The sequence below is a fragment of the Pteropus vampyrus genome, unplaced genomic scaffold, assembly GCF_000151845.1.
Source record: "Pteropus vampyrus isolate Shadow unplaced genomic scaffold, Pvam_2.0 Scaffold238, whole genome shotgun sequence".
NCBI classification, from domain to species: domain Eukaryota; kingdom Metazoa; phylum Chordata; class Mammalia; order Chiroptera; family Pteropodidae; genus Pteropus; species Pteropus vampyrus.
Window position 1 is genome coordinate 2,267,364 of NW_011889019.1, and position 16,280 is coordinate 2,283,643.

The following is a 16,280-nucleotide window of genomic DNA, read 5'->3' on the forward strand; positions in this document are numbered from 1 at the left end:
GGCTCAGGCCCCACAGTAAGCAGCAAGTTTAGACACCTACTCTAGGCTGATTACAAATGACGGTTTAGCTTCCCTACCAAAGAGGACACGAAAGCAAATTTCTTGAGAGAAAGAGCAAAAGATTTCATTGAAAAGGAAGGTGAAATGAATGCTCAGCACTTGGAAAGAAAAAAGCTGCAAGCTTGGGAAATGCAGGGGCAATTCTGTGCTCAATCGAAGGATGGGAGGGATAGAGACCTGTGCTTAAAGCCCATCATACAAGATGAAAGGTGAGCATGCTCACAGTGATAACTTGTGGAGGGCCTAGGAGCGGGGAAGGATGGTGGCCCTGCTATTCTCTGTTTTCTGTCAGCCCTCAGGTTTGAGGGCTGACCTACAAGAGGGAGCCTACCAGAGGGAGGCTGGTGTCACCTAGCAGGAGGCAAGGCCAACCAGAACGTCTCAGAAATGCATCAAAGTCTTATAACCAGATACTTGGGCTGAGTAGCACATAGCTCTGGGAGGCAGGATTGGGCCAGGAGCACTTCTCTCTGAATAAGAGAGTGACTGGACAGTCACAGAACTGAACACAGACAAGCTGCCTGGCCCCAACCCTGCTCAGGTCACCTCAGGCAATAAGGGTTGTAACAACCATTTCTATTTTTCCTTTTCCTGTCACACTCCACTCTTTAGTTTTACTTTAGTTTTTCCTTCTGAAAGCCTAAAACTGTGCTAATTTAAATGTGGCCATATAATTAAAATGACATAAAATAAAAAAAAAATTCAGTTTCTCAGTCACAGCAGTCACATTTCAATTGCTCAATAGCCACCTGTGGCTAGTGGATACCATATTGAATAGTACCATCATCGAACACCTGCATCATCCATAAAGTCTGTTGGATGGTGTGCTAAGTAGCTTTTAGGACATCTGGAATGTAGTCCCTTCTACTCTTCACAGAAAGAAGAAAAGCACTTTACAAAGTATCTTTTCCTACGTCAACACCACTGGTCCTCACCACTGCCCTGTGCGATAGGTGAGGGAATTCAGTTGGCCCATTTTATAGATGAGGACAGTGGGGCTGCATAGCTAAGCAACTTGCACAAGGTTCAAAACTATTAGATGGTATGGTTAGAATTAAAACCAGATCTTACAGTTCCAAGGTCAATGCTTTCTACTGTTACATGCAAATAATGTTACCTGCCAGTTATTTCATTCAGTGCTGCCATAATAGCTCGTGTCACCCAGAAGAAGCCTGACAGGTCTCTGTAGTGTTTTATTGATTGACTGATTTTCGAAGTGATAACTAAACTTTGTATGATGTAGTTTTGCAGTCTAGAGTTAGGGAGCCTTGGGGTTCAAAACCTGACTCACCCACTTACTATTTATTTGACAGAGGCAAGTCACTCACCATCTTTGAACCCTAATTTTATTTTCTTTAAATGGGGATGATAGTATACTTCCTAGTGTTGTCAGAAAGATTAAATAAGGCAATGCATGTAAAGGGCTTAGAACAGTTCCTGGCACATATTAGTGCTCAATAAATAATAATGTAATTGGTAGAATTTATAATGCCCTGGAACATGCAACAGCCTATTGAGGCTTCAGGACGAGAGAGCATTATAGCCATCCCCATTTTTACAGATGATATTTCTGAATCTCAGAAAGTAAGGGATAGATCAAGGTCATGCAACTAGAAAGTTATAGATCTAGGTCATGAACTCAAGTTATTTAGACTCCAAATCCTATACTTTTCTTACGACACAATATTGCTTCTCAGGAGAGAAGGGAGCAGTGGGCACCAAGGCATGGTGTAGAGGAAGTTTATCTATCGTTCTTAATTCCCATCTTCCTTTCTTTGAAATAGACAATTAATATTTTCTTTGTCTTATGTAAAATGGGCAAAGGCAGCTTTGAGCATCCCATTCTATCATAATTGTCACCCACAAGTCTCTCCTATATAGAGATTGTAGAGTCCCCCTGGTAAAGGAAGCAATGCTCTCATAACTAAGGAGGCTTAAATATGAAGAGAATGCCCTGAAGCAGAGCATTCAAATTTTCTCCCTGGAAAGCCTATGGAAAGCCTTTCTTCCATCTACCCTCCTCCTGATAGCATCTATCAGTGTATCCTGCTCTGCCTTTTTTTTTCTATAGTATCTATCAGTGTATGAAATACTGTAAAATGTACTTATTTATTATGTTTATTATTTATTATCTGTCTCCCTCTGCTAGAAGGTAAGCTCCCCTCAATGCTGTAGTAAAAGGCAAGGACGAAGCATACCAGAAGCCCCACTAAGCCCAGCCAAGACCGATGACTGAAACGTGCATTGTTGTAAGCCACTGGTTTTCAGAGTTATTTGTTACTCAGCCTTATCACAACAAAAGCAGACTAATACATTTGTCAAACTCAGGGCGGGAGGCACTTACCCTGCCACAACGATCTCAAAGTCCCCATCATGGTCCACATCAGTAACTGCCACACCATAGTTGAGCTGAGTGGGGTTGCTGTCATAGTCAGGGGGTAGCACCGAGTTGGTGACAGCAGTGAACATGGGTTCAGCCCGTTGGGACCCCTCAGTGTGGGGCAGAAACCACAGCAGCAGCAGGAACAGAAACATTCTGAACATCTGAAATAAAAAATAACTAATGTTACTGAAAGATCTCTAGCCAAAACCCCCCAGGAAAATCTACCTCCAGGTAGACACAAAAGTGCCTTTCACCCCTGTTCATGAAGGGCTTGGCAATTCCTAGGCTGTCACTTTTCCATAAGACCTGCTTTAAAGCTGCAACCTGCCCTCATCACACCTGATCACCCTTATCCTGCTCTGCCTTTTTTTTTTTCTATAGCATCTATCAGTGTATAAAATACTGTAAAATGTACTTATTTATTATGTTTATTATTTATTATCTGTCTCCCTCTGCTAAAAGATAAGCTCCACTAGGGAGAGGATCTTTGTCTGTTTTATTCACTCATGTTCACCAAGCCAAGCACAGCATCTGGCACATAATAGGCACTTAACATATATTTGTTGAGTGGATGAATGAAGGAAGAAAGGAACGGTAGAATATAAATACACAGGCCTCTCCTGTACTCGGGGAGAAAGACCAGGAGAATGCGGAAGACATGAGGGTCCAGATATGAGTGTCTAGACCTGAGATCCCTTTGACCGTTAGGTCTAGAACAACAGTAGAGGCCGTGAAGGATTATCTTTCTGTGGGTCATACCCCAGAGGAAGCCTGGAGGGAGTCTGTGACTTGGCCGGTTCTCCTGGCCCACGTCCCTCCCGAGGGCAGCTGGTGATTATCTCTATACCAAGAGGTAGGCAGTTAGGGACTGCATTCCTGAGGGACCTGGTGGGCAGTACATCAATCACTTGGAGAAATTAAACTGTTGTGTGCATGTTTTATTATAAATTATGTATAATTCATTGTATAATTCATTATTATATCTCCAACATAACTTGGGGTGTTGCTGAGCAGCCTGGGGCCACAGGAGCCGGTGGCACACACCCAGGAGACAGATGAGAATGGCCAAAAAAGTAGGACTCCACCCCCTTCTTGAGTAAGGGAGATGCTCAGAACGCTACAGATGGCATCACCCTGAGACTCTGCCCGCAGGCCTAGAATCAGAACTCACTGAGTGTTCTCAAGGCTCTGCTGGCACGAGTCCCACAAAGGCTGTAGGTCGAGTCCCGCAGGCAAAGGGGTGCCTTCCTGCCTTCAGAAGGCAGCAAACCCTTTCCTGATGGAACTTTTCCTGCTGGCTTGTCAGTGAGTCTGGCAGCCAAGAACAAGGCTGAGTGAGGCTGATGTCTTAATGAAGAGAAGATCTGAAAACTGACTTCCCATTAAGGAGACAGACGCTTTTGCCAGCAAATAAGCTTGCTCTAGTTCAAGAATCAGAGACCAAAATGAAGGGCCTAGGCACTGCCTTTGAAACTGAACATGATCTGAAATCTCCCTAATGCCTTGCTGGAGAGGCTGGAGAGAGACACAGGGCAGGGCTCCAACCGCAGGGCAGAAATGAACCTCGGCAAGCCATCCCGGGAACGACTGTCCTCATAGGACACACGTAGGGTGTTGCACTATCAGAGTGAGGTTAGTCCAAATTACAGAGATGTCTGAACAAGACAGAATCTTCTACCAGGCAGTCTAATTGCCAAAGGCAACGCACCGCTAGGAGAGTTTGCAACTCGGCAGGAAGTTTGGTTGGATAAAAGAAACTCGTAATTGGATTAATGAGCAGCAGGGAGGGGGGTGGTGGGGTGGGGGAGCAGGGCAGTGTGGGGGGGGGAATGAGAAGTTAAAGAGTGTTTACTAACCAATGCAGACACGCTGAATTGTGGCATGGATCTGAAGGTCACTGGGCTTTTCAAAGTATGATCTCTATTGTAGGAATGGCAAATGTGGCTCAACTTTAGAGCCAAATCCAATTGATTGGCAGCGGCTTGAAAGAGTACTGTGATCAGCTTACGACATTTGCAATGGGCATGAAAGAGAAAAGTGGCATCAGGCACGCCTTCTAAAAGCTAGTTGGTTCTTCCCAGGCACCATACCTGCAATCTGGGTCACCGCTACCAGGGAGGCAGGCCCTATTAGGGTAATACACGTAACTGGTAGAACTTTTCTAATGAAGGCAATGAGGGGCAAGAACCATGATCCAGACTCTTGATTTTTATCTTATCTGTGAAAAGTAGAACTTTTAATTAAAGGAGCCATATGAAAGAAGTAGCTACTCTGTGTTATCCATTTCCAGGTTAATAACTTACAGTGAGATTAAAAAGAAATAATACACCCATGGGCTGACCCCTATTTTGCTTGGTGACTTTGAATGAGCCACAGTCTTGCTGGGTCCCAACTTTCTTCTCCAAAATGAGGGTTTAGGGGTAGATCTCTAATGGTCCTTTCCAGCTCCAAAATTCTATAATGGATTAAAAGATTTGTTTTAAAAAGCAGACCTTCATCATTTTTTCTCCCCAGCTTCTTCTATATACTTCAGACCAACCAGTGTGGTTTCCTTTTCTGAGCATATTAGACATATTTCGAACAAAACAGCTTTTCAGTAGGGTTTTCCAGGAGTTCCCTCATGGTGGCCAAGGCCAGAGAGGAACAAACCATCATTAGTATGGAACTTGAAATCGCCTAGCATGGGCAGACCAGTGCATGGCCTCTCTTACACCTTGGCCCTCCCACGACACCCTGGCTACTCAAAGTGGCCCCCAGACCAGCAGCATCAGCATCAGCATCAGTCAGGAGTTCGTTAAAATCCAGACCGAATAAATAAATCTGAATGCGCACCTGAATACAAGATTTCAGGTGATTTGAATACAGTTATTTAAAAACCGTTCTTTCCTTAAAGCAAACTATAACCTGCCCACAAATCATCTGAGGATCTTGGTAAAATGCAGATTCTGATTGGGTTTGACGTGGGGCCTGAGATTCTGTGTTCTGCCAAGCTGTCAGACTGGTCTGCAGACTTCACCTTTAGTAGCAAGGCTCTAGACCAATGGTTCTAAAACTTGGCTGCCCAACAGAATCGCCCAGGGAATTTTTAGAAATATGCTGCTGCCCAGGACCTTCACCCAGTTTCTGGCTCAACTGGTCTGGGATAGGGCTTGGGTGCTGTGTATTTTTAGAAGCTCCCCAAATGATGTTTATGGGCAGCCTGAGTTGAGAACCACTGCCCCAGACTCGTGGTCCCCAGATGAGAGTGGAAGTTACAATCTGATTTGAAGTGAAAAATGTTTTTGCTACCAAAATCCATCACCAGCTTGTTGAAGTATATAAAGAAAATCTATTTAGCTAGGGAGCGTCAAGGGAAGAGGTGGAATATGGAGTTTGGGGAAGAAGGCAGAGCTGGATGATACTGTCTGAAGCAGTGGGCACCCCGAATAACCTCACGTTTTACATAGCTGGTTTGGGGAACCTCCTGTCACATCCCTGTGAACACCTGAATCTTTTAGGAGAACATGGAGAAAAGTTAAAAATAGAATTAAAAAGTGGGTTGAACTGAACTCTTGTTTTCTCGAATGCTTGTGTATCAAGTTACCTGCATTAGAGCGCTGTGAGTGGCCTTCGAGGCAGGAGTGGCACTAAGGAATAAGCAGGAAGTGTAAGTGCAGCGGGAGGACATCCAGCGGGCAGAGCGGACTAGAAACGGCCAGGCTGCACGTCAAAGGCAGAGCTCATGCGGAGGGGTGCAGAGCCGGAGCGGCAGGGCCTCAGTAAAGAATTTGAGATGCTCCTGCAGGAGGAGTGTGGGGCCAGGGGAAAAAGGGGCCTCCGTAATGGCGAGAGATGATAGGACTTGTGTTTCAGGCCGTGCGAAGAGCTGCTTTGCAATAATCATTTCTTAAAAATGCCCTATTAGCAAACTTCTTGAACAATCCTCAGCAGGATGAAGAGAGAAGAAACAAAAAACAAAACCCAAAACCCAAAGCCTGGAGTCTGGGACCTGGATGTAGATCTCAACTCCAAGATCATTCGCTAGTTTAGGGTGATAAACCAGCTGGTGACCCGAGGAACATTCCTCAATCATTCTGATCTTTATTGTCCTCATCTGTAACATGGGAATCATATAACACACCAAGGTTTCAAGGGTTGAGTGAGCTAGCGAAGGCCCCCCCAGGCAGCCAGGCAGGGCAGCCCTCTCTGCTCACTTCTTTTCCTTTCACAGGTGGTGCTAAGGTTAGATAGTCTTTAGACACTGGCTGTGGGTCACATGAAGCCAAACTCAGTTTTCTGTGGCCTCGGGACTTTCCTGAATTGGGTCTGAAAAATGGTAACCAGGCAACCTGGATCTCTGATGTGGGGTCAAGCAGCTGTGGGGACAGGCTTCCAGAGCAATTTTCAGGGCAAGCAGTTATTTAGCAATTATCGAAAGAGCCAAGGACACCTCTTAAAGCTCTCACAAAAGCGAGAGCCCTGAATGCTTCAGATACTGGGAATGGGCAGGGAGCACTGAGCCCTTCTAGATGCTGTAGGAGGACAGAGGCTCGAGCGAGAGAGGCAGCTGCAGGAGCACCCTGCAGAACTAAGGCACCACTGGGGAAGGGTTCAGAGAAGCTTCCCTGGCTCGTTTACTAACAACGACACTTCCTGTGAAACCTTGATGAGCCAGGGATTGTGCTTAGTGGCACTGGGGTCACAGAGAGAAAGCTAGTCAACATTTGCAGTACAGGGTAAGGGGTACTGTGGAGGAGGGAGCACAGACAGATCTAAATTAGCTGGGGGAGATGCTAGGGTATGCTTCCAGAGAGGTAGGGTATAGCTAAATGTTAAAGGATGTTAAGACATTAGCTGGACAGGAGAGGCAGGAGGAGGAAGGGATAAGGAAGAGCAGAGAGCAGACTCCTCAAAGGTCTGGAGGACCCAGCTGTCACCCCAACTGCCCTTCTAGCTCTGCCTATTTAAAGGTCCCACTCTATGGGTCAAGAGTTCGGAGGAAGCATTCATTTCCCACTCTTCGGCTCTCCATCCAGACTAGAGCAGTGGTTCTCAACCAGGGGTTGATTCCCTCACTGCCCTTTAGACTAGAGCAGTGGTTCTCAATCAGGGGTTGATTCCCCTCACTGCCCCTCCCTCCCAATATCTGTCAATGTCTGGAGACATTTTTGTTTATCACAACCAGGGAAGTAGGGGTGCTACTGGCATCTAGTGGGTAGAGGCCAGGGATGCTGCCCAACATGCTACAATGCACAGGACAGCCTCTGCAACAAAAAATTATCCAAACCAAAGTGATGCTGAGATTGAGAAACTCTGGATTAGTGCAATACTCTGGCCTCCTTCCTTCCCTCACTCCCTCCTCCTGAGGGCCAGAGCAGGGCCTCATCAGATTGTTCAGTGTGGAAGAACTGGGCATGGAGAACCCTTTCTGGACCTACCTCCCTGTGGAGGCCACTGCCTGCCATGTGCTGAGCTTGGCCAGGCAGGCTCAGCCCCACCCACGCCCACAGGGAGGGCTGCAGTGGGAGGGGCAGGAGCAGTAGCAGGTCCCATGGACCCCACTCCTGGAACCTGGCCTTCCAAACAGCTGTATCTATAATGACAGCTGCATTTTAATCTCCATCTGCCTGAACCCAACTCTCTCCTCCCTTCTCCCACCCCCTTTTTCTTCATCCTTTGGTCCTGAATCTGAGCAGGGAAGTAGAATGCACCATTCCCTGGGCCCCTGCAAACCCCAACATGCCACTCAGGTTGGAAATCTAGCATCATATTTGGTTCTTGCTTCTACCTCATTCTTCACAACCACTGAACTGGATCGCCAAGTCGATTCTGCAATCTCTCTCCAAGTTGCCCCGTCTTTCCGTCCCCACTGCCAGGGATTTGCCCCTCTGCCCTACACCTGAACAACAGCGATGCTTGCCAACTGCTCCCCCTTTTTCCTCTCATCCCACCCCACTTCCACACAACTATCAGAGCTCCCTTCCTGAATCTCAGAGCTGATCATGTCACTCTTCAGCTTAATTTACTAGACCCTGTGCAGAAGGCAAACAGAGATTCTTACTGCAAATTCATGTAACAAGTACTGATGAGGAATGGGTAGTAATAAGAACACTTACCTACCACCAACTATGTGGCAGGCACTTCTCTAACCCTTCATGTTGGTGATCTCATTTAATCCTCATAGTAACCTTGTGAGGTAGGTACTACTATTGTCCCCATTTTATAGATGAGAGGACTAAGGCACAGAGAGGTTAAGTAACTTGCCCGAGATCACATAGCTAGTATGTGGTGGAGCCAGCATTTGTGTCTAAGCCAACTGGCTCCAGAATTGGTGTTCTTGGACAGTACACTAAACAGCTTCCCGCACTACACCAAACTTGTCTTAAACTACATTACATGAGGAGACAGTGGAAGGAGCAAGCATCTCTGCCTGGGGCAGCTAGGGAAGGCCAGAGAGCAAGGCAGTGGTGAGACGGCCAGAGGGGCCAGCATGTGTGCGGGGGCAGAGCAGGTGTATGTAGTACAATGAGGCTCTGCATAGTTGGAGCATGGAAGGCTGCAGGACAACGGGTGGAAGGAGTGTGGCTGGGAGGCTAGGAAAGGTTGTGGAGGTCTTGTGAGAGACAGGAGCCAGAAGGGTGAGGGAATGACCTGGCAGGAGTGGTGTGTTAGAAAGAACACTATAGCAGCAGGCTGCGGAGGAGGCCGTGGGAGGGCAGAGTTGGAAGCAGATGCTGTGGCCCAAGTAGGAGACAAAGTTGAAGGCTGTCATTCAGTCATTCACTCATTCAATATTTCTGTGCACCTACTCTATGCCAGGCGCTGTTCTGAGCACCAGGAAAATAGCTGAGAGCAAAATAAAGTCCTGCCCCCGTGGAGTGTACATTCTAATGCTTCAGTCATTGGCACTTGTCATTGCCATTTCTCCACCCTGCCCCTGCCCTGGTCCTCTGCATTGCCAGCCTGGAAGACAAATGCTAGACCTTCCACACCTCCCAACCCCCAGGGTCTACCACGTCCTATGCATTTTCCCCAGCACCAAGAAAATGTATGGCTTCCTCCTCTTTCCCTCCACCTGGAGAGAGCTCCAGACGCTGCCTGCAGCAGCACTCAGAGAGGAGATTTGGTCTTGCTCCAGAAAAGGCGAATGAAAACTCAAGGGACCCAGGCTAGGAGGTGCCACAGAGACCAGCAGGCTAATGAAATGGTGTTTCTGAAAGTGAGAGGACAAATGGAGTCTCCTAGCCTTATGCACAAGGCGTAGCAAGTCCTTAATAAGTATTATTAACTGCTCAGACTTCCTGGTCTATAAAAGGGGAAATGAAATGAGACAGTGTTAAGTGCTGAGCACAGTGCCTGACAAACAGAAAGTCCATATATGGTAGGTAGCAGTAGCAGCAATCATACCATTACTACTGCTAATATTTGTTAAATGAATGAACACACCTCAGGAGGTGGAGTCCAGGCCCACCAGGTGCTCCCCCTCCATGAGTAGCTGCCAAATGTTGAATGAAATGCATGGGCCTGTAAGACTTCAAGGAATTTGCTTACTACTGTTTCTAATTTGTCTAGGGACCTAGGGGAGTTCTTTGACTTCTTCAATACTGCTTTCTAAACACAGAACCCTTCATTTACTATAATATACATGTTTGTTCTTCAAGCATTTTGGTAGATGCCTATGGGCCAGGTTGGAAATGATGAATAAGGTCTGAAGTCAAAGAGCTCACAGTCTACCAGGACTGATTCACAGTACAGGGTGAGAAGTTCAGAGTAGCGGCAGGTGCAAAGTCCAGACTTAGCCCATCGGAGGGAGGCATGAACTAGCCAGGTGGGTGGGAAGGGCAAGCAGGAAAGGCACTCCGGAGAAGGGGAATGGGGATAGAAATGGGAGCTGCATTCCAGGTGATGCAGACCCACAGATCGAAGGCATGGATGTGACACAGTGCACTGGTGCGAGCTGTGAACACAGTTGTCACTGTGGGGATGCAGTGTCTGGGGTGTGAAGTGGAGGGAGACGGAAGGGACAGTGCAGGAGGTGAAGATGGTCTTGCGTGAAGGTAGCGGTTGGGGCCTATAGAGCCTGCTTTGTCAAGGTAAGGAACTTGAAGCCACACCTGAGGGAGGTTTTTGAAGTTGGACCAAGACATGAGCAGACTTGCATTTTAGAAAGGGCATTTTAGATTTGAGGCAGCAATGTGCAGGACAGCTAGGCTGTCTGTGTTTCTGAAAAGTACGTGAGAATATCACAGAGGGGATTTGGACATTAGGGAGCGGGGGTGGGGCATGGCACCGGATGACCTCCAAAGTTCTTTTCCAGGCCTATGAGTCTATGGGTCAGGTTTTTTTTTTCCTTCCCTAAATCATTTAAAATGCATTAGTGGACCTTGCTATTTAAAAGTGTCCTCCTGGGAATCTTTCTGTGAAGCAGCAATCCACTCCCTAGTCTGTCTTCAGTGGAAAGCCAAATGATCATCTATCTGCTTAGAGCCAAGCAAACCCGGGCTGAGCCTCCTTGCAGCAGACTGATGGGAAAGGGGAGGGGAGGAGAGTGAGCGTCCAGAGCATGGCGAAGAGGAAGAGAAACCAGCTGGAGGTTCAGAGCTGGCCACCAGCTCATGGGGTGGGCCCTGCGCACTCTTCAAACCCTGCTTGATCAGTGGGGCCTTTGGAGGTTTACTGAGTCCTGGTGCCAAGTGCCAGCTCTGGGAAGAAAGAGCCAGAAGAAAGCTGGCCTCACTGACCCAGTCCAGTTTGGAGATCCACTTTAATACCAAGAACCACTGCGCCCCAAAGTGGGCACCTACACTAACTTATTCATTGTGCACCCACTGAGCACCCACTGTGCCCTTCTGCATGCCCAGCACCATGCAAGGCACTAGGTTTATAGCCGAGAACAAAGACACAGTGCTTCTCCCCATACTGCGTGCGAGGCAGCACTTCTCCTTCTGGGGATTCTTATCTCACCCACAAAAGCCTCTTTGGATATACATAGCTTCTTAGATGTGAAGTGCATGATTACAATTCCCAAGAAAAGGGTCTGTTCTTAGAGATCAAGGTGAAAAGGGACATGACATCACTTAGATGCCGAGACTGAGGGTGACAGAGAGGTCCTTTATGCTCCACTCCTCTGATTATTGACTTCCTGAGGCCAAGGACCTGCCCGGGACATGCAGAACATTCATGAAGGAACAAAGATGAGATCTACGGAGCAATCCTCCCACTCCTGAGCACACAGAGGGTCAGGCCAGGGATGGGCCTCATATGAAAAACACCAGCTGAGGCTGCTCCCACCTATCCTAGAGGTGCTCCTCTGCGCAGATTCTGTGCCTGCTCCTGAGAGCTGTGTCAGGATTTACATGTCATGATGGGTCCTTAAAGACAGACATCAAAGGAGGGCCGGGCAGGGGTGCCAATGAGGCACCTCCACTTGGGGCTGTACTCCAGGTAGGGGGAGGCTGCTACTAGGGAGAGGAGTCCCTGTAGTCCTGCCTCTGGTCTATAGGATATCCTGAGCTCAGCAGTGATCCCCATGCCCTTGTCACTGTACTTGTTGGGTGCAAACAAAGAGTGAGTGGAAACAACAGCAAGCGTCATTTTACACTCCTGCACTCAAGATTCTCCCGTGGCTAATTAAAGTAATATGTCATAATGTTCCTTGGAAGAGATCTTTAAGAATATGCCTATTAAGTAAATAAGGTTTTATTTATTAATAACACACCATCCCACCTCTTCTTTTAGTTCCTTGCAGGACTACCTTGTGCCGAGAGGGCTGAGCAAGAGAGGGTGGAAGAGAAGTCGCCATCTCCTCTTCGCGGAGGGAGTGGGGACAAATCTAGTTGCTTGTCATTTGTGGAGCTATCAGTTTCTCCTCCGGATGTTGATCAGATTTCCTGGGCTGGAACCAACTTACAGGGCTAGGATACTGGAATTTTTCCAAGAAGTAAATGCTTTGCTTCTTATGAAGTCGACATGATTTCTTTCAAGGAAAATTTTTATATTCTTTTTCTTTTTTAAGTTCCTAGGGTTTTTGAAGGGCAAATCTTTGGACTTTTCACTAAAGATGATGACTATGATATGCTTATCTTTTGCTAAGACCACCCCCACTACATACACACTCGCAGAGAGGCATGGGGGCAGGAGAATGATACACCCAATATTCTACATTGAGTCAGTGGCATAGCCAGAAATAGAACTTTCCAAACTCCCAAATTCTTAATAATAACAATATTAATAATAGTTTCTTTATAATTTTCTGAGTGTTTTCACAGCTCACATTTGATCTTTACACAACTTTAGGGGGAATTTGGGTAAGTCAATCTCAGAAGATGGCAGATAACGAGTCCCAGACCAGCTTTGCCATGTGCTTGCTGTGTGACCTTGGCTGGTGTCTTCACCTCTTTGGATCTCAGGGTCCACGGCTGTGAAGTAGGAAAGTCGGATGAGAATACTTCTCAAATTCTTCCCATCTCTCACATGCTCCGATTCTATGCTGCAATGCCCTATGAGTCCAGGGTTTCCTGCACTATTAGCATCTTAGGCCAGACAATTCTTTGTTGGCGGGGGTCCCGTGCCCTGAAGGACGTTTAGCCTCATCCCTGGCCTCAACTCATCACATGTCAGTAGCACTCCCTAGCCCAAACATGTGTCCAGAAATTGCCAGATGTCTGAGATGCAAAGTAACCCCTCTAGTCACTGCCTAAGAACTTCCGTAGTAAGGTCAAGATCACGAGTGATTCAGTGGTAAAAGGTCTTCCTGTCCTCTCCTCTTCCCCACCCCCTTCATACCTTTCTGCATACCTTTTAAACACAACCTCTCAGCCCTTTGCTGCCTCTCATTTCTTAATAACACACCCTAAGTAGTCCAGGGTGTGTTTGGTGTGATAATGAACCAATTGATTTCATGCTTTCTCTTGAGGAGAGTTCATGGGTTTATGTCCCCTAAGCAACCAGCCAGGCTCCCCAGAAATCCCTCACAGAGCCCCGGCTGGCCTGGAAGCCTGTATCTGCAGCCTGCAGGAGGCTCGGTGAGCAGGGATTTGTCAGCACTCTTAAATCACTAGGCTCCGAGGAAGGCTTCTCCCAGCACAAAGATCCTTCCTTAGGAATCAATAGCTCAGAGCCTTCCATCACATTCAGAATTATCCTGGGACCTGTAAAATTTCTTTTCCCCAAGCATGGCAGAACCCCAAAATGAGGAATTGAGGAAGGCAAAGAGAGAACTCTGCCAAGAAGGCTTTGCCCATCAGCCCAGATGTTGCTGTGAGCAGAGGCTGACATGCAAACCTGGATACTCGGTCTCATTTAATGGGAAAAGGAAGACCCAGTGTGTTTCCCAGTGATCCAGCAATAATATCACCTCACAACCAAATACCTCTGTATATTTTACCAAGGGCAGAGGCATGCTAAAGACTCTCTACCTTGGTCTTCACTATTCTATCCTTATCGCAGGGTTGCCAGCTTCAGTATTTTGCACAGGAGGAAACGGAGGCATGCAGAGGTTAAGCGGTTTGTCCAAAGTGTCTAAGCCAGTAAGCAGGGGAGGCAGATTCTAAGCCTGTGTCCTTTCCACTACACTGGGCTGTCTTCCCAGTGAGAGGGGGGTAAGGGTCAAACATCTTGTGGGGCTCCTGAAAGGGGCAACTTCTTGTTTTCTCAGAGTCTAAAAACATTCTCAAACTCTATAGCCTCTCCTCCATTCAAACAGAAATCCAGAGATCCTGCGCTATAGCTACATTTTAAGTAATTATATTCTTCTGGCCTGCTTCAGAACCAGACCAAGCCTTGGGAACGCTGGCACAGTTCTTTAGCTAGAGCTGGGAGCTGGCGCGGATTTCAAGCACAGCCTCTCAGAACCTCAACTTTAAAGGAGGAACTGTTGCTCTCTGGTGATCCACGTTATCCTAGTACCTCCTTCCTCCCCGTGAAGGCAAACACTCAACTTATCTGTGAACCTAAAAGAGATGAGGAAATGGAAGCATCTTCCCTGGTGACAAGCATCCCCTAGGTGAGCCTTAGGGATGGAAGATGACCCACCTCTCAGAATTCTGGCTTGGCAACACTGGCTCCTCCTGGTGGTCGCCAGGGTCCAAGGGGAACTTCATACAGTGTGCAAAGGAGCAAGGTGGGAGAGGATACAGAGTCGGCAGGCAGCCCACAGGTCACTCAGCAAACCTCCTTCTCAGGGCCCAGCTCAGATGTCGACAGCCAGACTCACAGAACAGAATAAGGGCAATGGAAATGGTAGCATCTTCCAGGTCACCCAAGAAACTCTAACACGAGTATTTTGCAAAAACAGAACATCCTAGCACTCTGACCTTGAGCTGGTAGCAACAAGAATGAGAAAATGGGCAAATACTGGTTGGAAACTACTTTGCCCAGGATCTGAGTACTGAAGGCTTCATAGGCAGTGGTGTGACTGCAGAACAGAGAGCTCCCACTCTAGCATGCCTTAGCGGGAGAAAGAAAGAGCTCCAGGACTGGGTTTCAAGACTACTGTGAGCGACTGCGCGCTTCTGATTCCTAAATACATGGACAGAAACCTGGAGACGCACTGCTTTTGCCTAAAAGATCGCTTGCAATGAGACAAGATAATGGAATAAAGGGAAAGAATAATTAGGATTTTTATTACCTGTATATGTACATTATAAGAACTTTATCTGCTCCTCACCTCCTCAATCTGAATAACAGTTTCAAAGGAAATTTACTAAATTTAAAAATTTCCCTATTTCTGATCAGTCAGCAATTATGAGTACCTGCTGCGCAGGGAACACATGTCCATCTCCATGGTAAAGAGGAAGCAGGTCATGGAGTGGAAAGAGCTCTGAGTAGAGAACTAGGAATCCTAGGACCCGGTCCTATCTCTCCCACCAAATAGCTATGTGACCTTGGGCAAGATACTTGCTTGTATTGGGTTTCAGTTTTGTTGTGTGTAAATTAAATGTGCATGTGAGTTTTAGGGATGAAATGAGGTTGTACTAGATGCTCTTCAATGTTTCTCTCTTCTAGTTCTAATGTTCTTTGGCTCTTTGAGCCCTTAATGAGTTCAAAGAATATACCAGCACCAAGCACAAAGGAATGATCTCAGAGGGTGGGTGGGGCTGAAGACCAGCCCTGTTTCCTTGGAATGTTGCACTTGCATCTGTCCTATTGTATCTGAGATCACAGGACCACTTGAAGTCCAGGAAACATGTGGTAGAAGGGTTTCAATCACGAAGGTGACGTTTGGGGGTTGTGGCCTGAGCTTGCTTAAAGCATTAAGTTACTATAGCCAATGAAGGGCAAGAAGAAAGGCAGTGGTCCTGAGCTGGGTGCTTTTGGCGCCCCCTACTGGACACCAAGGAGCGCGCAGGACTGCTTCATTCGCATCAGCAGGCAGCAAGGCCGACTGAGAAGACTGTCACAAGCTCTTTAAAAGGACAGCCTGCCTGGTCTGTGGCCCCCTCTCTATAAGAGTCTATGTTTCACCCCTTGGAATTACATAGGTCATTGGTCCACACATTCACAGGGATTCCTGTGCATAGGACCTCTTAACCAGACATCAAGATGCCAAGTAATAAACATCAGGGTGCAGTATACTAGGCACAACCCAGATGGAGAAAAGAGAAGAAAGAACAGCAAGCAGGTATTTTTCTGTACAAATCCCCAGTGGAGAGGTCTTGAGAAATGCACCAGAAAGATGTTGACTGCAGGCAGAGGATGGAGCTGGTTCTTGGGGTATATATAGATTGATGGCCGTCATAAAAGATCTCCAGGCTGAAGCAGCTACTCTAGGAGTTCAGAACACCCACCTAAGTTTAGGGATGGTGTACAGGTGAAGGATGCAGCCTACCTTTGACCTTTTCCAGAGACCATTAGTACC

The 16,280-nt window shown here is 47.1% G+C and overlaps 1 protein-coding gene across 1 annotated transcript in view; it reads right to left on the reverse strand.

Annotated features, from left to right (window-relative positions):
• The window catches only part of CRTAC1 (cartilage acidic protein 1), a 144,419-nt gene that overhangs the window by 125,496 nt on the left and 2,643 nt on the right, over positions 1-16,280 (reverse strand). The window contains exon 2 of the mRNA XM_023519843.1: positions 2,405-2,604. Coding sequence (XP_023375611.1) covers positions 2,405-2,604 — 200 coding nt within the window. The remainder of the gene's footprint in view (positions 1-2,404; positions 2,605-16,280) is intronic.